At 45.0% G+C, this 27472-nt stretch overlaps 3 protein-coding genes across 8 annotated transcripts in view; 1 reads left to right on the top strand and 2 right to left on the bottom strand.

The window, feature by feature from the left end:
• Window positions 1–2199, bottom strand: part of DNAJC17 (DnaJ heat shock protein family (Hsp40) member C17) — a 30580-nt gene extending 28381 nt beyond the window's left edge. The window contains exon 1 of one of the 3 annotated variants that reach the window (XM_039843863.1): window positions 2027–2199. In XM_039843863.1, the coding sequence (XP_039699797.1) occupies window positions 2027–2104 (78 nt within the window). In that variant the 5' untranslated portion in view covers window positions 2105–2199. The remainder of the gene's footprint in view (window positions 1–2026) is intronic. The other 2 variants (XM_039843861.1, XM_039843862.1) reach the window with 2 other exon arrangements.
• A 118-nt stretch (window positions 2200–2317) lies between these two features.
• ZFYVE19 (zinc finger FYVE-type containing 19) lies at window positions 2318–8640 on the top strand. 3 transcript variants are annotated; one of them, XM_039843858.1, is made up of 11 exons: window positions 2318–2534; window positions 3774–3895; window positions 4062–4115; window positions 4504–4622; window positions 4720–4865; window positions 5212–5401; window positions 6745–6954; window positions 7388–7461; window positions 7798–7896; window positions 8037–8164; window positions 8249–8640. In XM_039843858.1, the coding sequence occupies exons 1-11, from the start codon at window positions 2481–2483 to the stop codon at window positions 8325–8327; spliced, it is 1275 nt and encodes a 424-aa protein (XP_039699792.1). In that variant the 5' UTR covers window positions 2318–2480; the 3' UTR covers window positions 8328–8640. The 3 variants fall into 3 exon arrangements, with proteins under 3 accessions (XP_039699792.1, XP_039699794.1, XP_039699793.1); XM_039843860.1 differs by lacking the exon at window positions 2318–2534 and adding an exon at window positions 3039–3108; XM_039843859.1 differs by lacking the exon at window positions 2318–2534 and adding an exon at window positions 3145–3359.
• Window positions 8641–8730: 90 nt separating this feature from the next.
• PPP1R14D (protein phosphatase 1 regulatory inhibitor subunit 14D) lies at window positions 8731–27467 on the bottom strand. Of its 2 annotated transcripts, XM_039843865.1 has the most exons (5): window positions 27111–27467; window positions 19705–19983; window positions 10278–10358; window positions 10039–10071; window positions 8731–9856 (listed from the first exon to the last, which is right to left on the bottom strand). In XM_039843865.1, exons 1-5 carry the CDS (start codon window positions 27216–27218, stop codon window positions 9791–9793), a joined length of 567 nt encoding a protein of 188 aa, XP_039699799.1. In that variant the 5' UTR covers window positions 27219–27467; the 3' UTR covers window positions 8731–9790. The 2 variants fall into 2 exon arrangements, with proteins under 2 accessions (XP_039699799.1, XP_039699798.1); XM_039843864.1 differs by having other exon boundaries at window positions 8731–10071.
• Between the last annotated feature and the right edge of the window lie 5 nt (window positions 27468–27472).

Here is a 27472-nt window from a genome sequence, read left to right as displayed (position 1 = left end):
TTATTTCAGATAAGAATTATCTCCTCTCCTCAAAAATTAATACACAAAAAAACACTACACATGATTTCAGGCGTCTATTCAGTCCTTGGAGCCTTTCTGTGGACCCCAAATTAGGAATGTCTAGATTATATGACCAGATAACCAAAGTTTAAGAGACCTTCCTTGTATATATTTTATTTTTAATTTTTTCAAATATACTTTAAATATCTGTTGGTCTTCCAGGTGCCCCTAGAGAATATGACAGGCATTGAACCAAGGAGAGGGGACACCAGAGTCTAGGTCTCCCTGGTTCTCTATCAAAAAGTACCCATTACCATAAAGCTAGCCAGTATATCCAAAGACCCCAATCTGCTTTTCAAAGATTATCTTCTTTTATCCTTTCTTCTTGGCCTATGCTCCAGACAAATTAGACTACACACATTCTACCATTTCTTGGAATACCCTTCCTCCATATCTCCACACATCCAAACTCTACCTGTTCTTCAAGGCTTCAAATGCCTTCTCTAATTCCACCACCCCTTCTTCTAAACTAGAAGAAACCTCAGCCTCCTCTGAATATCCACAGCATTTGTATTCCTCTTAAGGAACTTACTATGTTCTCCTTTGTATTACAGTTGTGCATCCCCTACTAAAAGGCAGGAGCAGCACCTGCTACCCTTTATAAAGAGCCTTCTCACACATCTCTTATCTCATCTGAGTGAAAATTAGATCACAATCACACTAACCTGCTTAGACCTTGGTCTCTTGCCTAGACAACAGACCCACCTGACTCCCTAGTGGCAGATCCTCCATCCACTTCCTACTCACATCCATTCTGCACACTGACATACATCGACACCTCCCGATTGTCTTCCTCACAAGTTCTCAACTTCAGGGTTGCAACACACTGGCTAGATCTGGCGTAAAAGTTCAAAGTGATTTCTCACTATTAATGAAATACAAGTTCAACAATTTATAAATATAGAGCACTTAGAATATTGCCCAACACATAGTAAGCATTATATAGGTATTAGGCATTATTAATACCGAAATTTTAAGACTTATGAAACAAGTGTAGTATAGATTTTTGGCGCTCTGTACACATCCCCATGACCCACTTCTGATTTCAGCTGTAGCTGCAGGGGACAGTTTTGTGCTGGTGGACAGCATCTCTCCTCAAGGGCTCTATGAGTCTCCTTACTTTTCTGCCCTAGAACTTCCTCTTCTTACAAGCTCACTCAGTCCATGAACAGGACAGCCTGGAAGTAAAGGGGCATTCGTAGGCATTTAATCTTCATTTGGTGAATTAGCAGCCTCCCCTTCCTCCATTTCTACAACTACCAACTATGATCCAGAGGAAGATAACAGAAATATTATAGCTTGATGGGTGTTCCACTTCCTGGCACTTTTATCAACACCTTCCTGTGGAACTTCAGGCCTTCTGCCTTACCCTCTGATCCTCCTGCTATTGGCCCACTAGCACATGTTGAGAGGACAACACTCGAGCATCTGCTACTTGTAAAGAGTCAATGGACTGGGGTGGAAAAAAAAACAGAGACGGCAGAGTCATAGGTCCCAATGCCAAGGAGCGGGTGAAAAGAGTGGAGGAGCCTTGAGACCTGGCCTTTCTTTCGTCCTAGGCTCTAAGTGGAATTAAATCAGCCTTCAGGAGAGACTGAATGAAGTACCTCCAGCCACAGCCAATACAGAAGCGAAATCAGAGGCTGTCCTTGCGCAAGCGCAGTGAGGAGGAACTTCTTCCCACCGGACTCACCCCGCACGGCCTCTCCTAGGCAAGGGCCTCAGGGAGAGCAGAGTAGACCACACGAGGAGCCCCTATCCTGTGACCTTTCTCTTCCTCGTGAGGCCCTCAGACCACCCTGGAATGATCTGAGAGCCCACCTTATGAGGCGGTCAGGCCGCCCCTCGCTCCCCGCCCAGGGCCTGAGCGAACCTGGAAAGCCGGTGCCAGCCGCGCGCTGGGCGCCAAGACAGGAAGAAGGGCCAGCAGACCTTTTGGATCGGCCCTCCTCGCTACCGTTCTCACCTCTTTGTCCGCCGCCTTCTCCTCAATACCTAGCAGCGCATACAGGTCCATCTGTAAGAGCTCCTTGGTCACCGCCATAGTTTCAACAGTGACTGGATCGTACTACAACTCCCAAGAGTCTAAGCATGCGCGGGGATCCCCGGACTGTCGGCCCCGAGGCGGCTGAATGGCGCTTAGCCCCCTGGGAAATGTCGTGTCCTGGGTCAAGCTTGACGGCCTCTGAGGGAAGCAGGAAGTCGGGAATGAACTACTACTCCCAGAAGCCTCCGCGCCCGCCGCTGTTGCTTTCGGACTGGGGTGGCGGGTCGCGATTCCCAGGCGGGAGACCGTGGCAGGCTTGCGCGAATGGGCTTGGGGGGACTGGCGTGGAGCTGGGTGAAAGTACAAGAAACCTTGGACCTGGCGGGCCTGATCTCAATTCTGCCGACCCTTCTGCTCCACGCTGGGAACCAGGATGAACAGTAGATGCTATGGCTGCGCTGTCAAGTTCACCTTGTTCAAGAAGGAGGCGAGTCTTCTCTCTCTGTGGGCTAGAGGGCCAGGGAGGACGCGGAGTGGAGAGAAGGAAAAACACGGGACTTGCAGCTCATAGACTTGGTTTTACGACCCCTTTACAGCTGTGTGGTTTTGATGAAGTCACTAAGCCTCGGTTTCCCTTTCTATAAAATGGAGCTAGCACTCCTTCGCTTGCGGGATTGGTGTGTGGGTCCAGTGAAGTGCTGGAGGTGAAAATTCCCTATAAACTGTAAAGCACGCTCCTGTCATTTTTGGAAAGCTAGACTTTTCTGTCTGCTAAGTGTAGGACCGGCTGTTTCCTTCCCTTCACCCTGCTTCTCCGCGGCCGGGTCTTAGTATCCTGTAACCATTCATCTCACCAATGCCCCGCTACTCTGTCTGTAACGAAACCACCATCACGCAGCCTGTCCTCAGGTTTCTTGAGTTAAATTACCGCCCTTCCTCCTGTCCACAGGGACCATGGCAAAGCCTCGTCCTCAGCACAAACTCATCAAGTTCCCCTGTGAATCGCAGACTTCCTCTGCCTCAGCTATGACGGGGAACCAGATAGGATGAATGAAGAGCAGGTAGGGAGGCAGATCTGTGTAGCACTCAGAAACCTAGATTTAGGAGTCAGGGTGGTCAGGGTTCAAATTTGAGCTCTGCTGTTTAATTCACAGGGAGACCTTTGTTTGGGCAAGTCATGTAACCTCTCCGACCCCAACTTAAATAGGAATAATGATGGTGGTCATCAGAATTAAGTAAGATAATGTATAGAAATTGTGAAGATTTAATCAAGTGATGAATGTTAAATGCTGAGCTTAATGCCTGGCACACTGTAAATACTTAATAAATGGAGGCTATTGGTATCCCATCCTGAACCATGCCTCCCTCCATCTCTGCTAGAGCATAGAAGGCATGGGCTCTACACTCTCTCTGATTCTCCTTTGTCACTGACCTGAGGGGTCTTTCCCTATTTGTCTTCTACACCCCATTGTCAAGGAATTGAAAATAGGGTAGAAAGCATGGGAATTTTGCATGAAGTTTTACTTGATTTTAATAAAAGACTGGAGACTGAGGAATCACTTTACTCTCCACCCCTGTCTCTCTCCAAGCCTTTTGGGCCCCTCTCCTCATCCTCCCAGCAGCTGGTCACAACTTCAGTGTCTTCTCTCTGTGTGATCAGAGAGTCCCATGGAGGAATCTGCAGGAGCGGATGAGAGACGGATAACCCTGATCCTTTTTCTTGTAGAACGGCTGTAAGAATTGTGGCCGGGCCTTCTGTTCCAGCTGCCTTAGCTTCAGTGCAGTAGTGCCGCGGGCTGGGAACACCCAACAGAAAGTCTGCAAGCAGTGCTATGAGGTTCTGACCAGGTGAGAAACTGCCATGGGTGAGGATTCAGCCCAGCATGGCAGCAGATAGCTGGCTGGCCCTCGCAGCGTTTGCTCTGCGGCCAGAGGTCAGCTCAGGAAGTATTTGGGGTTGGGGGCACTGACTGGCAGATGGCAGGACTTCTGACACCAGATTTCTTCTCTGTAGAGGATCTTCTCCTGCTAATGCTTCCAAGTGGTCACCACCTCAGAACTATAAAAAGTAAGTGCTAAAGGGATTGAGACAGGTAGGGATGGGGAAAGGACAAGGGAGCCCCAGGATAGGACTTTCTTCCCAGCCTCTAGGTCAGATGAACACAGGATCAGGAAAACATCTATCTCTCAGGCTCCTGACTGCCCTCTTGGGCTCAGAAAACAGCTCATCAGCTCTCTCCTCAAGAAAGGTTCTTGGTAGACCTTACCCTTTCAGCTGTACTCTCCAGCTGGGCAGCTAGGTTGAGCTGCAGGGTGCCATGAGTGAGGGCCACAGAAGATTATCCATTGGACACCTACCTAGATCCCTAGAAATGATTTGAATGGGAAACAGTGAGTGGGTGCCTTCGTCCCTCCCTTCTGCCTTCTTCAAGAACCTCTATCTCATATCCTGCCAGGCGTATGGCAGCCTTGGAAGCCAAGCAGAAGCCCAGTACTCTACAAAACCAGGGATTGACCCACCCAGACCAAGTCATTGCTGAGCGCCTAGCACGGCTCCGCCAGCAGAACAAGCCCAGTGAGTGGAACAGGGGGGTGGCCTAAAGAACACCATCTGGGGCTCCTGGGACTGGGATTCCTCTGGATCTTACAAGGTTTCCCCATGCCAATTACAGAGTTAGTGCCCTCACAGGCAGAGATAGAAGCCAGGCTAGCTGCGCTAAGAGATGAACCCCAGGGTTCCATCCCTTCCACCCAGGACATGGAGGCACGGCTTGCTGCACTGCAGGGCAGAGCTCCACCTTCTCAGACCCCCAAGCCGGTGAGTGCTATGGCTTAAGAAGAAAGGGGGTCCTAGTATGATGACAAGCAGAAACCCAGATACATGTATGCTTACGTATTCTGTAGGAGTTGGCAAGCCTCCAGTGCCCACCTTCTGATCCTCAGGCTTGCTGCCAGGACAAGCAGCAGGATTGGGTGGGGCAGGCAAGAGTGGCCCCTTAGTTGTGTTGGGGACTGTCAAATTACTCGAATGTGGGGCTTGGATTAGTTCCCCTTTCCCAGAGCTTTGGGAACTCCTCAGCATCCACCCCTGACCTAGACTGTTCTGGACCTTATGGTGTGGCTTCCTCCCTTCCCTCCCCACTGAGGTTCCCTCCTCTGAGCAGGTACATCAGCCACCAGACACCAGGACCCAGGCCCAGCAGGCACAGGATCTGCTAACACAGCTGACAGCGGAGGTGGCTATTGATGAAAGCTGGGAACGAGGAGGCCCTGGTAACTTTCCCATTTGGGACCCCAGGGACCTGTCCCCCTTTTCCCCAGGTGGGAGAGGCTATGCTGCCCACCCTCTGGAAGGTGAATATAAATCAGAGAACAATCAACATTATAAGAGCTACCATTTATTGAGTGTTTACTCCAGTGGGAGCCAGTGTAAGCCTAGTGGTAAGCTTTTGTGCTTTAGAATCAGTGATTCTCTGTTCTGCCACTTACTAGCTGTGTGACCCTGAGCAAGTTACTTGATCTAAATCTCACTTTCTTCATCTGTAAAATGGAGGTATGTGTGGTAAAACCTACCTTATGGGGAAATTGTGAGGAATAAATCAGACGACTATGAACTAAGACCCAGTGTGGTTCATAGTAAGTGCTCAGTGAATGTTTTTTGCAATGATGATAATACGGAGGAGGAAGAGGCTATTTAATTAAAATTAAATATAATTTAAAATTCAGTTTCTCAGTGGTACCAGCCACATTGCAAGTGCTCAATAGCCACCTGTGGCTCGTAGCTAACATTTTGGACAGCACAAATATAAATCATGATATGGAATGTTTCCATCATCATAAAAAATTCTATTGGATTATGCTGTTCAAAGGCTTCAGAGTAGTGGTTCTCGACCAGGCATGATTTCCCCTCCAGGGCCTGTTTGGTAGTGTCTGGAAATTGTACCACTGGCATCTAGTGAGTAGAGGCTAGAGATGCTGCTAAGCATCATATACTGTACAGGATAGCCCCACAACAGAGAATTATCTTGCCCCAAAATGTCAACAGAACATTGAGAGACCCTCCTTTAGAGACACAATCTCATTCAATAACCTCAGTAATCCTATGAGGTACATACTGTTATCCATATTTTATAAGTAAACTGAGGCCTGGTGAGCTTAAGGAACTTGATCAAGGTCACACAGTTATGTATCAGAGCTAGGATTTGATCCCAAAGCTGTCTGATTTCAAAACACTTGCTCCGAAACTGCACTAAAGGGGACATGTCAGAGCCACACTGGCAAAAATCTTCCAGCCTAGTAACATAAGACCTCAGCTTTTGTCATGTTCTCTCTATGCTGCTCCCTGGAAATGTTAGTTCCAGCTTATAAGGCAGAGACACTTGCTGATATGGTCTCCCCATATCCTGATCCTTTTGGACAGTGATTCTTATACCGTGGGATGCCCACCCCAAGGGCAACATGTTAAAATATTAGGTGGGTGGGGATGGATGTGGTTGAAAAAACATATCTAAAATTACTAGTTTTTTACATTTGGAAAAAAAGAGGAAATACTCATTTGTAATATAAACCACCGGAGCTAGTGCTGAGCAAAAGCTGATGATCTGTGGTTTTTTTTAAAAGTTGAGAAATGGGCTTAGGGGCTTCTGATGAGAGATCTTGGAATGTCTCTGCCTCCCTGACTGCATTGCTCCTTTCAGCTGCCTCTATCCAGAATGACCTCAACCAGGGTGGCCCAGGGAGCCACAGCACGAATTCCAAGGGGCAGGCCACCTCGTCCCTGGAGGAGGAGAAAAGCAGGCTCCTGGCTGAGGCAGCGGTTGAGCTGCGGGAGGAGAACACAAGGCAGGAGAAGATTCTGGCCCTCGCCAAGCGCTTGGCTGTGCTGCGGGGACAGGACCCCGACAGAGGTAGAAGTTGGGAGCAGCTGCTCACTCATGTCCATTGAACAGGCCCCTCACCTCCACCCCCATGCCAAGATCCGCAAAATGTCTACATTCCCTGCTAGGCTAAGTCAGGTACCAGGGGTCCCTGTGCCCAGGGGTCTGTTGAGCTCAGCCCAGAGCCACGAGAAAGGTAATGGAACAAAGCAGTAGATGAGGAATGAATGGCAGCAATCAGGGGGCAAGGGACCCTCAGTCTCTTCAGGTACAGAGCCTTCTGTTCCTGCCCGCCAGCCCTGCAGGGAGGGGCCGAGTCTGAGCAGAGTGGTTGCAGAGGCTGCTCAACTCTGGAACAAGTACCACTGGAAACCAGACCAGCTCCTGGGGGCAAGAGTACAGCCACTCAAATGAACCTTCTACCTTACTCTTCCTTCCCTGCTCCTACCTCTCCCTTTTCAAGTGACCCTCCAGGATTGTCACCTCCCAGACAGTGATGATGATGAGGAGACAGCCATCCAGAGAGTCCTGCAGCAGGTGGGCCTGCCTTACCCTCCTGACTACCCCTTGTCCTGTCCCTACCTCACTGCCTCACCATCTACCTGGCCCCATTCACCGTGTCTCCACTCTGTGACTGGATGACCAGTCACTCTGCAGCTACTGTTCTAGCTGAAACCCCACTGCCCCTGTGACTCAGACCTGCTCTGTGACCCAGACCTGCCCTGTGACCCCTTGAGATGGGGGTGTCAGCAGCTACAGGCAACAGATAAAGGAAGATGGGTTGAGACGCTAAGGCTACAGAGCCTTTGGGGACACGTGGAGGAAGGACCTGGACCGTGAGCAGGGTGCTGTACCTCTTCACCCTGTCCACAGCTCACTGAAGAAGCTGCCCTGGATGAGGCAAGTGGCTTTAACATCCCTGCAGAGCCAACTCTTCAGCCCCAGGCCCAATGCTGCAGGGCAGAACCTGAGGTGAGAAAAGCCTGACGCAGACCCCCAGGTGTAACGCCACAGCCTCCTTCCCTGCTTGCTCGACTGCTGCTCCTGTAGCAGCCTGCCGCCCATACTCCATCAAGTACCTTACTTCCCCCATTTCTCTCTAATCCCTGAAGGTTCAGGCCCTGGGACCCAGGCCCGACGCCGAGGAAGAAGAGCTCCCCTGGTGCTGCATCTGCAATGAGGATGCCACCCTGCGCTGCGCTGGCTGCGATGGAGACCTCTACTGTGTCCGCTGCTTCCGGTGGGTGCAGGTAGAATGTTCTGTGGAACTGGGAGAGTTCAAGGGCTGCCTGTGATCCCTGACTTATATCTTTTTGCTTCACAGAGAAGGCCATGATGCCTTTGAACTTAAAGAACACCGGACATCTGCTTACTGCCCCCCACATGCAGACCAAGAGGACTGAGGGAAACCCTGGTCTTACAGGCAGCTGACATCTGATGGAAGGGCATGGCAAGCTAGACTGCTCATTGGTGCCCCCTTTTCTGAGCCTCGGTGTCCCTGGAAGGAGGAAAGCTTCTCTATTGGAGAGGATGACTGGATGAGCCAGAGGGAAGGCAGAAGTTGGGAGTCTTCCATCAGTGAAGCCTGGACTGGGAGTGAAAGGCATAATGGGGGAAAAACCAAAACGAATCTAAAGATGAGCCTTGAAACCTACTCAAGAGCCCAGGGCTTTCACCTAGTACTTACTGTATCAAATAAAGTATGTTGATTCCTTGGGCCCAGCATCTTTTATCCCTAGAACCCTGTAGGCCCTGAGCCTGGGCCCTTGGAGAGGTGGCAAGAACAGAGTAGGGTATAAGTCTAATCCTGTGGAGTGAGGTAAAGGATTAAGCCCTCCTGCAAGCTTTTTCCAGCAGGAACAGTCCCACCCATCCTGGTGGCCTCATAGGCAGTAGACATGAATATTTGTTCAACTGAACTGAACTGTGAGTCCTGCTCTGGGATGCCCAGCTTAGCCCCCCAGGCCCTACCATCTTGGATTCTCAACCTGTCTAGTACTCAGACACTTTGCACAAACAGTGGTTGCATACCCTGCTTCCTGTCTTACTTCCAAAGATGCCACCTCCCAGGGTTCCTGTCCCAATGTTCCTCCCATTCTGAATCAGTGTCTGTTTCCAGCAATTCCCTCTTGACTTGACCCCTGGCCTGTCAGCGTGTACACTTGATACCCCTCTGCTTAATCCATGCTTTTTGTCTTCTGGCTGGAGCCAGCTCAAGAAAGAGTCCTCAGCCTGAAGCCTCCCACATTATTTAAGGAGGGAGGAAGATTTAGCCTTAACCTGGTGCCCCAGACTCAGCTAGCTTTTTCCTGTTACTTCTCCTCTGGGATTCAAAACTAGTCTTTGCCAATTGGGCTTCTGTTCTTGGTGATGCCAGGATGCTTTATGTCTTAGCCTCTGGTCCTTGCTAGATGGTGATTTCTGAAGCAGAACTGTGACTTTCATCTTAAATTCTCAAGGCCAGTTTGGATGGATTGATAGATGGATGGACAGGTGGATGGATGGATGAGGCATACGTATGGATAGAGTGTAGTGACTCAGGATGCTGCCCTTCTGGTATATCACTTCACCCTCTCCCTTCCCCATCCCATAGCACAGATATGCTCCACATTCCATTCAACTGGGGCTCCTAAAGATTTTATCCACTTGGCTGTCAAGTCTGGGCAACAGCCATGACTGGCTCCCAGAAAGCCCAGCTGACAGGAACTACTTGTGACTGTACATACACTAGGACATCCAAATGTCCCTCCTTATCTTCCATATTCCTTGTCTGTGTCTCAAAGAGCCATTTCCCTCTCAGCTCAGGATCCAGAGGTTCAGGGCAGGACTCGCAGTGCTGAGGTTGATGAAGGTAGTCTCGTGAAGCTTATTTCTGAGGCCGACTGAGTCTCCGGAGTTTCTTGAGTTGACTGAGTAGCTCAGAGATAAATTGCTGAGAGAGGAACAGGTGAGAGTAAGGCATGAAGTCATACCTACCCACCACACTGTCCCAAATCTCCCCCTGACCCCATCTCCCCAGAGCCAGGGAAGGGGAGAAAGACACAGGGCCAAACTTTCATTAGCTGCCTCCCCATTGGGCCTCCCCTTACCCCCAGACCAGCAGAGCATCCTTACCTCTGTGGGGCGGGAGCAGTCTCGGAGAATAGCCTGAGTAGAAGAGAGCAGACAGTGGGTCACTGAGCCATAGCGCTTTCCCACAAGCTCCCACTCAGTCTCCCAGGAATTCTTTCCTCTGATTCAGTTCCTCCCACTCTACCCAAGGAGGCAGAGTCTGGGTGCCTGGGTCCCCCTTGGTCCAAGCCCGACTTCCATCCCCCAACCCATGGGTCTGGGGCCCAGGTCCCTCATTCTACCTCCAAATGAGTCTTCTGTTCCTCTCTGGATAGTTCCACAAGAGCCTCCAGATCAATCTCAGGATCAGGAGTTTGTTGATCCTGTTTGGGAATCACATGGGGCTCAGAGGGGCCTGGCCAGCTGGAGTGAAAGTTACTATCAGGGGCTCACCTATGTTCCACTTTATTTCCCATTTTTAGTCCCTCTCTCCACCATAGTCAAACCACTCATTCATTCTTCCATAATAATTACTGAATACCTAAGTTCTATCTCAGACAGTGCTAGGGTTCTTTAAAAAGTGTCTCAATTTCAAAAGTTATGTACATTATTGGCAGGGATAAAAAAAAATGGTACAGCTGCTTTTGAAAACAGTTTGGCAATTTCTTAAAATGTTAAATATAGGGTTATCTGACCCAGCAATTCTGCTCCTAAGTCTGTTCCCAAGAGAAATGAAAACATATGTCCACACAAAAATTTGCACATGAACATTCATAGCAGCATTATCCATAATAGCCAAAAAGTTAAAACAACTCAAAAGCCCATCAACTGATAAATGGACAAAATATAATGTAGACATACAATATTATTCAGCAATACAAAGGAACAAAGCACTGATTCATGCTACAACATGGATGAACTTTGAAAAACACTATTAGTGAAAGAAACCAGTTATAAATGGCCATATATTACCTGATTTAATTTGTATGAAATGCCCATAATAGGTAAATCTACAGACACAAAGTAGATTAGTGGCTTCTTAAGGAGTGGTGGTGGTAGGAAATAAGGTATGATTGCTAATGGGTACAAGGTTTCTTTTAGGGGTGATAAAATGGCCTAAAATTAGATAGTAATGGTTGTACAACTCTGTGAAGATACTTAAAACCATTGAATTGTATACTTTAAGTGGGTGAATTGTATGGTATGTGAATTGTATCTCAATGAAGCTGTCTTTAAAAGTTATTGTCATTGAAAATTTTAAACAATACAGAATTTATAAAATTAAAATGAAAAAAAGCTCAAGAGAATAAGAAGACAGGCCACAGACTAGGAGAAAATATTTGCAAAAGATATATCTGATGAAGGACTGTTATCCAAAATATACAAAGAACTCTTGAAACTCAACAATAAGGAAAAAAAAACCTAATTGAAAAATTGGCAAAAGATCTGAACAGATGATGCCTCACCAAAGAAGATATGTAGATGGCAAATAGCATATGAGAAGATATTCAACATCATATGTCTTTAAGGAATTGCGAACTAAAACAACAAAGAGCTATCACTACACACCTAGTAAAATGGCAAAAAGTCCAAAACACTGACAATACCAAATACTGGGGAAGACGCAGAATTTTCATTCACTTTTTGTGGGAATGCAAAGTGGAATAGTCACTTTAGAAGACAGTTTGGCAGTTTCTTACAAAACACACTCTCGTACTATCGGCAATCGTGTTCTTTGGTATTTACCCAAATGAGCTGAAAACATGTCCACACAAAAACCTGCACACAAATGTTTATAGCAGCTTTATTTATAATTGCCAAAACTTGGATGCAACCAAGATGTTCTTCAGTAGGTAAATAGAATATTATTCAGTACTAAAACAAAATGAGCTATCAAGCCATGAAAAGACATGGAGGAAACTTCAATGCATATTACTAAGGGAAAGAAGCCAATCTGAAAAGTCTACATACTGTATAATTCCAACTATGTGACATTCTGGAAAAGACAAAACTATGGAGACAGAAAAAGATCAGTAGTTGTGAGGGGTTAGGGGAGAGGGTGCGTTGAATAGGTGATGCACAGATTTTTAGGGCAGTGAAACATACTCGGTATGATATTATAATAGTGAATACATGTCAATATACATTTGTCAAAAAAACATAGAATATATAACGCCAAGAGTAAATCCTAATATAAAATATGGATTTGGGGTGATTATAATGTGTTGACATAAGTTCATCAACTGTAACAAACTCTCTGCCCTAGTGAGGGATGGTGATAGTGGAGGAGACTATGCATGTGTGGGGACAGAGGAAATATGGGAACTCTCTGTAGTTTCTTCTCAATTCTACTGTGAATCTAAAACTGCTCTAAAAATATGTCTATTTAAAAAAAGATGTGACTCAAGGACCAAGATTTAATAAATTTAATAGTTCTCTTACTGCTTCGTCAAAGACTTTCTTAAGTGAAAGTGAATGGTAGTGAAGAACATGATTACTAGTATAGGTTGGTGCTGCTTTCTTGATTCATGCTGAGGGCCACCATTGCTTTTGCATCACCAGTGCAAATGTCAGCATAGTCAAAACAGCCAGCAACATCTTAGCATTATTAGAGAAATAATCATGGACTTCTTGAAAGGATCTTGGGAACCCTTGGAGTCACCAGAACACACTTCAAAAACTGCTCCCTTATCCATTTTTCTATTGGTTTGTTCAGTTTTTTTCTTACTGACTTTAAAAATCTTTTTAAAAATTCAGATTAGCTTTAGCATTCCATATATGATCAAAACATCATTTGTTTTTGGGAGAGGGGTTAGGGAAATAGGTATATGTGTTTATATAGTTGAATCTAATGGTCTTTTCTAGCTTAGGTTTTGTTTATTTTATTTATTTATTTTTCGATGCTTAGCAAGTTCTTCCCATAGTGACTTGGATAAATATTTGATATTTATCCAAGTCTTCACATTTTTCTAGAGATTCGCTAGCTTCACCTTTTCCACTTGATTATTTAATCCTTTGGAATCTATTCAACAAATATGTGTCAAGTGGCTACTATTAACCCAGTACTGTAAACTTGGAAACTTCAGTGACCAAAACAAACATCCTGCCCTCAAAGCACCTAGGAGTTAGGGACAGTTGAGGAGACATAATAAAAACAGATGTACTAAGTAATTAAGTTGTATAATTTGTGTAAAGGTAAGTGTTATTGGAGGAACTTTTTGGATGTTAGAAATATCCTATATCTTGATTGGGGTAGTGGATACATATGGCAAAGTGCATTTAACTATAAACTTCAAGCAGGCAAATTTTATTCTGTTAGTTGTACTTCTATAAAGGTTGATTTTTAAAAAAGAATGAAAAAAGCCTCATCTACCCTCTCACTCTTCCCACTACCAATGGTTCATTACTATTAACAGTTTGGTCCCTCCATATGTTTTCAAAAATAAATAGTCCTAGGGTTCTAAGTTAGCTCTTTTACCTCAAGCTCTGGACTTTCTCCTTTGCTACCTTGGTTTCTAGCTCATGTGATTCAGCATTTACCCATTTAATGCGTATTTTCTGAGAGCATGCTATGCCCCATGCATTGGGATGAGTACTGGGGCCATAATAGCAAGACGGAAAGACATGACCCTGCCCCTGAAACGCTTAAGTCTCCTGAGGGATACAGACAAATGAAAAGGCGGTTGCAATACAGGATAAGCACTTTGATGAGATACTGTGGGAGCACATGGAAGGGAAACCTAACCAAGCCTGGGGTTTAGGATGGCTTTCTGGAGAAAGTGACTTCTAACCTGAGACCAGAAGGCTGAGCAAGAGTTAGCCAGATATTTCTGCTTCTGGTCAAGATGGAGTAATAGGAACCAGGTTTATTCCCCCAACATAAGTTACTATAAAATTAGACAAAACTATATGAACAATATTTTCAGACATTTGACAACGGGTAGCTCAGGACTACCTGAGAGAAAAGGGAAATAAAAGAGGTAAACTCTATAATTGACCTGAATTTCTTTCTGGAGGCAATTTCCGGATGACGGCTAGGAGGGAGAGCCCAAGCAGAGCACAGTGGTCTTGCTAAATGGATATGACAGAGATCAAATTTCAGGGTTGAGGTGACTGGAAGTTGCTGGACAAAGTTCTGGAGAGGAGAGAGTTATAAAGAAAGAGACCTCCAGAAATCTGCATAAGGGGTCTCCTGGATCTTTGCTGAACATAAGATGCACATTCATAGGTTAAAACTTCGCAAGGCCAGATATATGAGGCACTTAGAGCACAGAGATGAACGGTTCCCAGACCTCACAGAGGACTGGAAACAAATCAAATTCCACCCAGCCAGAGCAGATAGTTATTACTGATCGTGCAGGCGTTCAATAGAGACTTTGGAAGAGCCATGCTTTACTATGGGGGTAAATTATGCTCTAGATTAAAGGCTACTCTAGACTCATACTGAGTTTAAAGACAAGCCTTGAAAGGATCAAACTGAATCACAAGTAACTAAACTACCTACTAGAACAAAGCCCAACACTCATTAAAGGAAGAAAAAAAATCCAGTTACTCAACAACATAAAATTCATAATATAATCTAGTATCCAGTCAAAAATCACCAGTTATCCTAAGAAACAGGAAATGTGACCTACAACCAGGAGAAAACTATTAATAGAAGCAGACCCAGAAACGATAGAGATGACAGAATTAGACAAAGAAAACATGAACATAGAAATGAGAGAAATTGAAGATATGAGAACAAACCCAAATGGAACACCTAGAGATAAAAAAAATACAATATTTTAAATGAAAAATTTACCAGATAGAATTAACAGCATCTTTGACACTGCAAGAAAAAAAGGGTCAGTTGAACTTAAGATATAACAAAAGAAACTACTCGAAATGAAGCACAGAAAGAAAAAAAAAAAACCTAGAAGGGAGGGGAGAAGGGAGCAGAACAGAGCTTTGGTGACCTGTGGGATGTGACATATGTATAACTGGAATCCCAGAAGGGGGAGGGTGGGGCCAAATAATAAAGATATATTCTTTTTTTAAAATTAATTTTTAATTTTTCAATTACAGTTGACTTACATTATAATAGTTTCAGGTGTAAAACGTAGTGATTAGACGTTTATATAACTTACAAAGTGATCACCCCAATAAATCGAGTACCCATCAGACACCATAGTTGTTATACATTTTTGACTATATTCCCTACGCTATACTTTACATCCCTATGACAATTTTGTAACAACCAATTTGTACTTCTTAATCCCTTCCCTTTTTCACCCATCCCCCCCAATGACTCTCCTATCTGGCATTCATCAAAATGTTCTCTGTATCTATGAATTTGTTTCTCTCTTGTTTATTTTGCTCTTTAGATTCCACATGTAAGTGAAAACATATGGCATTTGTCTTTCTCAGTTTGACTTAACTACACTCAGCGCAATACCCTCTAGATCCAACCATGTTGTTGCAGATGGCAAGATTTCTTTTTCTTTTTTTTTTTTTTTTTGCCTGAGTAATATTCCATTGTATATATGTACCATCTCTTCTTTATCCATTCATCCATTGGTGGACACCCAAGTTGCCTGCATATCTTGGCTACTGTAAATATGCTACAATGAACACATGAATTTACATGTCCCTTCGAAGTAGTGTTTTGGGTTTCTTCGGATAAGTACCTAAACTGGGATTACCGGGCCCTTCTTTGTATCTCGTTATAGCCTTTGTTTCAAAGTCTATTTTTTCTGGTTTAGGTATTGCTACCCCAGCTTTTTTTGTTGTTTCCATTTTCATGAAATGTCTTTTCCCATCCCTTTACTTTCAGTCTGTGTGTCTTTTGATCTGAAATGAGTCTCTTATAGGCACTATACATAAGGGTCTTGTTTTCTTTAGGATGGCTTCCTGGAGGAAGTGACTCGTATTCTAAGACCACAAGGCTGCATAAGTATTATTCACACAGTTTTGTCTAATTTTATAGTTACTTATGTTGGGAGAATATATCTGGTCCCTATTACTCCATCATGACCAGAAGCATAAATATCTGGCCATTCAGCAACTTTATCTTTTGATTGGATCATTTGATCCATTTATATTTAAAGTAATTGTTGATAAAGATTTATTGTCATTTCAATATTCATATATTTTATCTTTTCTCCTCCTCTTCCTCCTCCTCCAAGAAGTCTCCCCAACATTCCCATTTCTTACAATACTGGTTTGGTGTTGATGAACTCCTTTAGCGTTTTCTTGTCTGGGAAGCTCCTTATCTGTTCTTTGATTCTAAATAACTTTGCTGGGTAGAGTAATCTTGATTGTTAAAGATATATTCTAATGATCAGAATTCTGCCTCTAAAAAAGTAGTACTGCAGCCAAAAAAAACACTTTTTTCTAGGAATTATGATGTTAACTACATGTATATTGAATATAAGGTATGTATATTACTGAGAGTCAGATTGCCAATGTACTCTGGAGTTGGGAATATGGGCTCGTATCATAATCTAAATATTCTTTCCATTAAGTATTTTTTTTGAATTGTCAGAAAATGAGTGGATATATCAAATCTCCTGCTGAGATAAACAAGTGTGGTACACTCACAACTCTGGATTACATGTGGTGGTTTCCTGCCAGATGTTGCCTGATTTGATTCCTTTTGCACCTCCACTCCCTACTCAGTTCCCTTTACTCCTGGTTTCTATGCCATGGGACCAGCAATAGAGTAAGGCTCAGAGATGAGCTAACAATGTTTGTTGTACATATTCATTGACAATACTTTTTTAAAGTTGGAAGGTTAATAGATTGTTTCTTCAAATCTCAGCATATCAAAAGGGCTGCATCAAAACACCACCTGCCTCCTGGAAAAGATGGAAGCTATAGGAAAGGAATGTTTCAAAATTTGAGGTGATATGTACATTAGATACATACCAATAACGTGGGGACGTTATTGGTGACCTTGGCCAAAGTTCTCAATACAGTGTTGGGAACAGAAACCAGATTTTGAATGGTGACGGGCAGGGGAAAGGTAAGTAAAGGATGTGAGTGTAGACAAATCCTTTAAAGAATCCTGTTGTAAAGATGACATGAAATAGGGGATAGTAACTAAAGGGAGGCATGCTGTTGAACAAGAGTCTTTTTAAAATAGAAGAAACATGAGTGTTTGAGCCCCTGCTTAGAAACCAAATCCACATTCCACCTCTGGACAACAGGAACTCTATGGCCCCAGATCTGTTTGTTTTGTTGAACCCAGATTTGGTTCCTCTGAAGACTCCAAAAGCAGGCTGTATATCCAGAGAGAAGAGGCGAGACCCTCCAACAGAGAAAGATTGAGTGAGTCCCATTAAAAGAACAAAACAAGTAGTGATGCCTCCCTGGAACCATTCTCAGTGGTACCATTTAAGGTGGACATGTTGGGGAGAGCCCAGGTGCATGGTGAAGGGCTCTGTGAAGGTATAACTGGGGTGGGGTAAGCCTGGAGTCTGTGTTGCCTCCATCTCTGCCCAAGGTGGTCAGCCACCTGGGGCTTTCCCACCCACCTGGCTGTTTCCTGCTGAAAAGAGCAGGGATTGGGAGAGGAACTGCCACCTGGCACCTTTGGACAATTGCCATGGCAACTGCAGGCCAGGTATTTTATTTCAGTAATTACTTGGAAGCAGTCCACCCACATGTCCTGTTTTCCAATGTTATGAGCTCATTATTGTACAGCTCCCCACCCAGACCTTAATCTTGCAAAAACAAAGTTCTTCGGCTAATCTCTTCTTCTGATGCCTAGCAGGATTTTCTCTGAGGTGTTTGAAATATGAGATTTTTCATGCTAGTGCACAGCTATCTGAAATTGAAATTGATCCCAAGAGGGAGGGCGCTGGTAGTAGTGAAGGGCAGGGGAAGTGTCCTGCAAGGTCAGAGCAGACACAGACCAAGAAAGTTTGCCTCTCCCGCTCCCAGCTCCAGGGCATCTTCCACCACCCACAACTGGGCCCAGGAGGCTTCAGGGGACATGGTCAACACCTGGATCAAACTGACACATGACCCAGTAAATCTCATAAGAAAGCTTGGGCCACATGCATCATTCTTCCCCAACCCCAACCACAGGGCTGCTGGTAAAGCCCTTACTGAAAGAATCACAGATCATTGCTACTTCCAAAAGGAAAAAAAAAAAAACCTGATTCAAAATGGAGGAGAAACAAGGACTGTGGTATGTGGACAAGGAGGACTCCTGATTTCTGGCTTGGTGCAGTGGTTCTCTGCCAGCCATATGTTAGAATCAACTGAGCTTATAAAAAAGACCAGTGCCTAGGCCCCACTCTAGTAGATTTAAATTAAATTCAGTTGAGGTACAGCTAGGGCACTGGTTTCTTTCTGAAGTACTTCAGGTGTGGAGAACCACTAGATGCTTAAATTAGTACGCAAGTTCTATAGGCAGAGCCCCAGCAGCAGCTCCAGGTCCCACAGCTTCCTAGTTGTGTGACCTTGGGCTAGTTACTCAACATCTCTAAGCCTTTATTTCCTCCATGGTAAAACAGTACCTACCTAATGGAGTCACGGAGAGGCCGATTGAAATAATGCATGTCAGGCGCTGGGCACTGTGCCTAGCACATACTTAAGTGCTCAAAGTGTTATTGTAGTCACTGAAGCAGAGGTTGCTATGACTCTAGGATCCTGATTTGGAAGTATCTGTATAAGAAAGTGCCACTTCCTGTGACAAGGGGCCAAGATCCATCCTTTTCCCAGGGTGGGGTTGAAAGGAGTCAGTCAGAGCCAGGGCCAAGGCTAGGTCAGCTCCTGGTGTTAGTGCTGGTTACTCTGACTCTGACGTTCTAGTCCAGTGCCATCCATTACGCGATAACGAGAATGTTCTATGTGTGTGCTGACAATACAGTAGCCACAAGCCACATGGGGATATTGGGCACTTGAAATGTGGCTATGTGACTGAGAAACTGAACTTTTAATTTTATTTGATTTTCATTAATTTAAAGTTAAGTAGATACACATGGCTGATAGCTACAGTATTGGACAATGTAGCTCTAGACATGTATTTGTGTTGAGGATGAGAGTAAATAAAGACATACATAAAGAATAGTCCTCCTATTATCTCATTTGAGCATCAGAAAATCCTAAATCGCTCAACCATAAGAAGAGATGAAATACTGCCATGTGCAACAACATGGATGGACCTTGAAATAATCATACTAAGCGTAATAAGCCAGACAGAAAAGGTTGAAAATCACATGATATCACATATGTGGAATATAAACCTAAAAGCAACAAATGAACAGGACAAACAAACAGACATTCATGGACATGGACAATGGACTAGTGGTTACCAGTAGGGAGGGGGAAGGGGGAAAATAAAAAAATGAAATGTTAAAAAAAATTATGTATATATAGTATGAAAAAAAAACTGGCATTAAAAAAAAAGTCCTAAAGGAGATATGACAAGCATTTTTTAGGCTCATTTTATAGATTAGGAAACTAAGTCTAAGGGATGGTAAAAGATCTGCTATCAGCCATGTGTATCTACTTAACTTTAAAGAGTCAGATTATGAAGAGAGTAAGAGGTAGAGCCCAGACCAGAGGCCAGATTTCTAGACTGCAAAACCATGCTCCACGTGCTAGGAAAAGCTTTCTCTCCCTAGCAGTATCTCACATCAGCCCTTCAGCTCCTCCTGAGGTCTCCCAGCAGGCTCTTTCTCAGACTCCTGGCGAAGCCCCAGGCCCCTATGTCCTCCCACCCTTCCCCGTACTACCCACCTTGAAGAGCTCGTGAACATTCAAATCCACCCAATCCTCCACCTCCAGCCACTGATGGAGCTGCCCCCGGTCGTACTTCACTGTCAGCCGGTTGGGTCTCCGGGACCTGGGCACTTTGGAGGGGTCAGGGTGGGATTTGGACTCTGAGTCTGTGGATGACATCCTCCTCTTTTCAGAAGCCCACTGGACCTTCTTACTTGGGTTCTCCCTGTCCGGGTTAGGAGATGTGCAGGAAGCAGGGCTTGAAGACATCATGGAAAGATGGGCCTGGGTGAGGACCTAGGAAAAAATGCCAGCCAGAGCAAGGGTGCTGGGAAGTGAGGAGAAAGAACAGAAGGAGAGGCCAGCAAGGAAGAAAGGAAGGCAGGAGGGAAGGAGGGAGAGCCAAGGCTCTGGGAGGGGTAAGGGTCAAAGATCAACAGGCCTTTGTCTGTTGCTGGGAACACCAGACTCCTGGCTCCTTGCCGCCAGTGAGCAGCACTCCCGAGCTGAGCTGTGCCCTAGCTTCCCTTTCTGCAGCTGCTGGGGCCCAAAGTGACATAAAATGTACATGAGCAAAGGTCAAGAGGGTGCCATGCCTCGGGAGGAGAAAGGAGCCCTTGGGTCCTGAGGGGTGCGGGGCTATAATTAGTGCTCTATGGCTATCTCTGGAACAGGACCTGACTCACGCTCACCTGAGAACTTTCCACCTCCCTGGTATCCACTTGGGCCCTGAGAAGCTGCAGTCAGATGGATTATGCAAGAGCAGTGTCCCTGGCAGGCAGGAACTCCTACTCAGAGTGTGGCACTGCTGGAGACAATCTAGAAGGGATAGTTAGAGGGGTAGTTATCTGTGGCCCTCAGGGAGTCAGTACCCTTTTATGTCTAGGTATGTCTGAATGTGAGCTGCCTTTAGGAATATGTGAGGGAAAAGATTTCCTCTATTAGCCTGGCCCTGTGTGCTTTCAAAGGTAAATTTATCAAGTTTGTTTCCAATTCCTCTTCCCCAGAAGTGAATGCTTAGGATGCCATGTTTATCATTACATGATCCTCCCCCAACTCACATCCTTCCTGACATAGAGGAAACCTGCAGACTAAGTTTTGCCCAGGTGTCAAGGACTATTTCTAGACATACTTGCATTCTAAAGAAAGAGTATTTTTGTTTGTTTAGTCTTTTGTAACAAAAATTTCTAAGCTTTTAAGAAATTTTACAGAATAGAAGAGCACTGTAATTTTTGAACACTTCAGAAGAACAAACAAATGAAAAATGAAAGTTTCTCTCCTTTCCTCAGCTCCACTCCCCAGAGGTCACCCCCATCAACAGCTTGTTTTTAGTTGGCCTCTGATTACCAATATCCCTTTAAGCAATATTATGAATGTGTCCATTTTAGATAGTATCTCTTAATCTCCTCAATATGATAGATGTGAAAGTAACTCTTTCACTTACTTGCACTACAGACCCCATCTCCTTTACTTTCCACATTCCAATTTTGGTTTATATATCTCTTTTTAGGTCTGGTAGTGATTGCCTTTATCATGTTGGGTTTGTTTCCAATGTATCCACTTCAACCGTCATACATGTTGGCTTCAGATAAAGGCCAACAGATGAGTCCTTAGGACTAATTTTAAGCCCTCAGTTAACAGGGTGGAGAAGGTGTTTGAGGGCTGGAGGCCAGAATATGAGCCTGGAAAAGCCCAGGCTCTGGAGGAAGGCCAATATCTGAGTTCAAACTCCATTTTGCCCTGCATTGGTTTTATGACATTCAAGTTCCACAACCTCTTTAAGTCTGTTTTCTCATCTGCAAAATGGGGTTTTGGGGAGGATTAAATGAGACGATGTATTTAAACATTTAACATGGTGTCCAAAACAGAGTCCCCTCTCAGTAGATATCTATTCCCTTCCTTTCTTCACCTTCCCATTCTCCCTGGCTTCCTGGTGAGGATCTGTCCGGCAAAGGCTGGCCTTGGGACTCCTCTGTAGTGGCTTTATTACAAGCCCTCTTTGGAAATGAGCAGGGGAAGGGAAGCCTCTAAAATGCAGCCTATAGACTCTGCTGTTACTTTGATACTGTGATGGGCAGGCATTATGATGATAGTTTCCTTTCTCTTCTGTTTCCTGTCTTCTAAAGGGTTCAGGAGATTTTTCAAGAAACAGAACCAGATCAAAAGAGTCAATGAGTTTTGCTCACTCATTTAACAAAGATTTTGTGAGCTCCTCTAGCTCACAATGATTAGGCCAATCATTATGCTCAGTAACAGGTATTGGTGATCCAAAAGAGACACAGTCCCTGCCTTCACAGAACTTACCAATCTACTGTGAAAATAAACATTAATTACCCAATCGGACAAATATAAAACTGCAACTATATCTAGTGATCTGAAGAAAAGGTAAGAGATGCTATAAGAATTTTTAATGAGGGTGTGACCTAGAGAGTGGTAACATTCGAAGTGAATTCTGAAAGATGAGTAGGAGTTAAATAGACACGGAGGCCAACAGGAATGGACCTGGCAGAAGGCAGAGCATATTTAAAGGCCTTGTGGCAGATGAGAGATGGTGAGTACAAGAAACTAAGTACAAGAAAGGTCCATGGGGCTAGCCTAGAGAGAGGAGGGGGGTCATGAGGCAGAAGTGATGGAAATACCTACAGGGTTCCCTGTGAACCATGTTAAGGAGTTTTGTCTCTATCCTAAGAGCATTGAGAACCACTACAAAATCTTAAGCAATAGTGGTTGGGCAGGCTGACATGTTCAGATTTAAATTTCCAAAAAATAACCTTGGCCATTGGATAAAGAGAGGATTAGAGGGTGCAGAAGGGTTGGAGGAGACCAGTTAGGAGACGTTGATGGGGGGAGGAGTGTTGTCGATAGTAAGAAGTGAATAGATTGGAGAGCTATTTAGGGAGTAATATTTAACAAAACTTAGTGATGGACTGGGGACCCATCATGCAAACTTCATGAATGTCTACAGAGGGACACAGACAAGTTCATGCATGAAGCCTCTCTGAGCTTGTTTCCTCAGCTGTAGAACTGGAGGTTGGTGGGATTCCGCATGAGCACGCAGCTCGGCCCTGGTGAAATACAGCACAAAAATTAGTTATGCCCGTTATTTATAATGTGAGTCTCCTTATTTACATTCTTCCCTCTCAGCATTGACACATCTCACTGGCCTACAGGAGTCACCATCCATCAGTTAGTCTGTCAAAGATAAGGGAATTCAGGATGTAAGATAAGATGAGAAGAAAAAACCATCAGGATGTCAGGGCCACATGAGGGCAGGGAAACAAAGAGGGTGCAGTCCTGGCCAGAAGCGAAGGTGTCTGCTCCACGCTCTTGGCCTGGCCTAGATCTAGTACTGGGATAAACGGGCAGCAGGCAGACCCCATTAGAAGTAGGCTGTTCTTAAATGCCTCTTCTTTTCTTTCTCTTACTAAAAATTTTTATTATAAAAGGCAAACGTTCATTTTAGAAACATTTCTCATTTTCTAAAACATTAAAAATTGACCATAATCCCACCACACAGGAACTACCATTGCTAAAATTCTGGCAAGTTTCTTTCTAGTCATTTGTCTATTCATGTATATTTAACATAGTTGAGAAAATGCTGTCTGTGATATATAATTATTAGGAAAACTTTAAACACTATTGTTATTATTCAAGAAATACATTTAAAAAAGACATGTTCAGTGTAGAAAACTCTAAAATATAGATAAAAAAGAAAAGTATAAATGATCTCTGGTGTACTTATTTTTTCATTTTTCATATAGATTTGATCGTTTGGGATTTTCATGAATTTAGATCATTTTATAACATGCATGCTATTTTGTAACAATATTTGTTGAACACCTTTTGGGTCATTAAGTAGTTTTGTACATTTTCTTTTAACACTGCAGAGTTTTCAAAATTTGGACCATAACTCAGAATGAATTCATTTAATATCACAACACACACATACACAAACATGAAACGAAAATTTCTTAGGAAGCAAAACTCACCTTTACTCTGATATTTTCAACTCTATTCCTATTTTATTTTATTCTACTTTACTTAATTTTATTTTATTTTATTTTATTTATTTTCAAACGCTGATGGCAAGTCGTTTGTGTTCAAGACTCACTAATGGATTCTAACCTGTCAGGACCCAGGGGCTGGCTAGACGTTTGCAAGGAAAACCCAGTACCAGTGGTCACAGATAACTCCAAAGTGCCTGGGTCAGTGAGACCAAGAAAGAATGTGGAGAGAGGAGCAATTTTGGGCTGAATATGATGAATGTGGGAAGCTGTCATGACGTATTTCTCTCTTCGTTGTGGAAGTATTCCGTGCTCACTAAAGGGAACTTGGAAAACAAGTTAAAAACTAAAAAGAAAACGTTATCACATATTCCTATCATTTAAATGCCATCACTTTTATTACTTTGGTAGACTATCTCTTAGTTCCCCCCGCCCCCCATGTACAGTTTTTCTTTTTAGTATGTAAGAAGCATCATGAAGTAGTAAGAAAGTGAGTTTTTCATGTCAGAGAGACTTGGAATAAAACTCTGGCTCTGTTACTTTTTTTCAGGTAACATTTATTAAGCGCTCACATTATCAAATGTTTTATCTGTATTAATTAATTTAACCATCATAACCCTATGAAGCCCTACTTTGCACTAAGGTAGAGAGGGGCTAAATAACTTGCCTAAGGCCACCCCAATAGTGAGTAGCAGAAAAGAGAATTAAACCCAGTAGTCCGAGCGTGAAGTCCACAAGCTCAACCCCCATACATCCTTGCCTCCCACTTTTCATACGTGACCTTGATGGAGTTAGTAAACTTCTCTGCAAAGTGGACACTATTCTCAGAGTTGTCGTGAGCATTAGTAATTATGTATGTCGAGTGCCTGGCACACAGTAAATCTCTCAACTAATGGTGGCTGCTCACCACTTGAAAACGAGTTTTTGTTTCAGGCAAGTTGAATCTAAGCTGAGGATGGAACTTTCATCTGAACTCAGAATTGCAAGTGCAGAAAAACCCACTGAAGCAATGGAATTGGCCTGCTGAGATTCTGATCCCCGTTCTTTCACCTAATTGCCACATGACTTGGCAAGTTAGTTCACCTTTCTGAGCCTGTTTGCTCATCTGTAAAATAGGGATAAAAATAGTACATACTTTCTTGGTTTGTTTTGAGTATATGAGGCAATGTGTGGGAAGTGCTGAGGAACAGGGTTTCAGTATTGTCAGTGCTTGATAAAAGTAGTTTTTTGTAATGGTGTGTATAATGGATGTAATAATAAATTTGTAGTAATATGATATTACCATAAGATAGTTGTCTCCTGTGTTAGGATTTCTGCATGTATCATGTATTGGGGGAGGCAGATCACACACAAAAACCTTTCTGCCCAGTAACTACACAATCATTTGCTTCATTCCCAGCATACTATCACTGATTGCCCTATGTCCACCACTGCATCAGAAGCTATGGAAAAACTCAAGACAATTCAGAGAAAGAGAGACAGACCCAAGATTCTTACCCCCAACATCCATAATGTGGACAGCTGGGAGATGTTGCAGTTCAGCCAGGAAAATGATCAAAGGATTGGCTACAAAGATCTAATAGGTAAAGCTGCTCTAGATGACAAATTAGGAAGAATATTCCCATTTGGGGGAGGGGGTGTTAAGTCATCATGAAAAGGTATGGAATCTCTTTTTGGGGAGAGAATTAATAATAATGTAGGGAGGAGGCAAAAGAATTAAAATGTTAATCAAGCCACATTCAGAAACTGCAATATGCTGATCAACCCTACAGCCAGGCCAAGAGGACACCTTCAGAACAAAGGAAGATTTCTACCGGGATTGCTAACAATGTATTTCCCCACACCTGTGGAAGGGGAAACAGCCCCCTTCACAAATAAAATCATTCATTCCCTATAGCTAAAACTAAAGGGAACTTGTGGATTAAAGGCTGGGAACTGCCAGCAGGCCTTTCAGGCTATATACTCTTTCCCTACCCCTTTCTCATTATATGTCCATATCAAAGGAAATGGAAAATAAAGAATGATATATAAACTGAATTCCCTGGACACTCAGGGTCCCTCTCACTCTCTGCCTCTGGGAAGAGACCACACTGTCTGTGGAGTATTATCCCTTTTTTAATAAACTTTCCTTTGACTCTGACTTTGGCGTATGTGTTGAATTCTTTCTACTCTCTCTGCCAAAGGGCCCTTTTCTTCTCTTGGTGTAGGGCTTGGTCTCCCCACCACCATTCGGGGAAATTTGCTCTGTCCTGAATCAATAGGACCAATCTTAATCTGTAAGGAATGGTCTTTAAGAGGAGTCCTTCACTCAGGAAAAGCAATGATTATGGCTTCAAGGAGTCCACCGTTCTGTAGTCATAAACTCAGCTACCTTGGTGAACTGGACCTATAGTTTACAAGGATGGCATTCCACAGGAAGAAAGTGGCCAGCTCTAGATCAGGAGCACCCCCTTGGTGGGAGAGAAGGAACTCGCACTCCGGGGGAGGGAGCAGCAGACCCCTGAGTATTGTTAACAGGGACTCGGCTCCAAAAGAGACGCGGGAAAGGAAACAAAAGTAAAGGTTATTACGAAATGAGGAAGGGCCTCAAGCAAAAGGGAACCATGGCGGCAAGCAGGGAAGTCTGGCAGCAAGAAATCGCTTGTTTCTCACTCTTGCAGAAAGGAGGGCTTCCCGGGACTGGCAAGGACCGTGACACAGGGGCAGGTACCCGGATTCCAGCTACCAAAGGTGCAGCCACACAGCCTCTGGGATCTCTTCCCGCCACGAGATGGAAATGATTTCCTGCGGGCTGACAACGACGGCGAGGTTATTTGCATCGGGCTTTCCCTCATTTCTCCACCCCTAACCCCTTAACGAGCGCCTCAGGCCTCGGGCTGGGAATGCTGGCCCTGGCACGAAAGGGGGTCAGGTGACAGCCGCCACAGAGCGTCCCACCCTCTCGTGCCCAACTTCACTGGAGTGTCCTGGCGTGTCTGGACTTCCCGGGATCCGGGTGCGGCTCCCCTCCCCCCACCCAGCGAGGCTGGGCTCGGTGGATTTGGCGTAAAGCAGGCTCGAAGGGCGCGGTCCGGGTCAGGGCGCCCCGGTCCCGGCCTCACAGCCCCTCGCGGGAGATGGTGGCAGGGCGGGGGGGCGGGTCAGCCTGCAGGGGAGGTGTCGGGGATCGCGGGTCCGCGGGGCAGGTGCTGAGGAAGCTGGACTGGAAAGGGCCGGCCGAGGCGCCCGGGACAAGGGCGGGGCCGGCGGCGCTAGGGTTAATGTCCGCCCCGCCCCGGCGGCGCTGACTCAGTTTCACCAGAAACTAGGGGGAGGAGGTGGCGGATCTGCAGCGCACCCCGCACCTAGGCGGAAGCCGGACCCGAGCCGCGCAGGAAGCAGAGACCGGAACCTGAACAGGCCGGGCTCCACCCCACTCACCTGCGCAGGTAACCAGGGCCCCGGAAGCGGAGCGGGCTCGGAGCGCGTTTGGCCCTTTGTTCTGCTCTCGAGAGTGTGTCGGGATACGTGACCTCCTTGGCCATACATTCGTCCGTCGGTCTGGCGGCCGGGTCACTGGAGCATACGTGGGGGGCCAGGTCCGCGTTCCCCTCTACACTGCAGGGGTGCTCCGTGCTTCCCAGGCCTCCCCTGCACTTATACTCAGCGGGCCCGCCTCCCTTGAAGTCTCCCCGGCTGATCCGGTTCCCCGGCTGATCCAGTGTGTCTCCTCCTCCGTCTCCTCCTATCTCTCAGGTCTCTAGTACCCTTGGAGCCCAGAAGCCCGTACTGTGAAGGTGACC

The sequence above is a fragment of the Pteropus medius genome, unplaced genomic scaffold, assembly GCF_902729225.1.
Source record: "Pteropus medius unplaced genomic scaffold, Ma_sr-lr_union100, whole genome shotgun sequence".
In the NCBI taxonomy this organism is placed as follows: domain Eukaryota; kingdom Metazoa; phylum Chordata; class Mammalia; order Chiroptera; family Pteropodidae; genus Pteropus; species Pteropus medius.
This window is presented reverse-complemented; position numbering and strand designations above follow the sequence as displayed.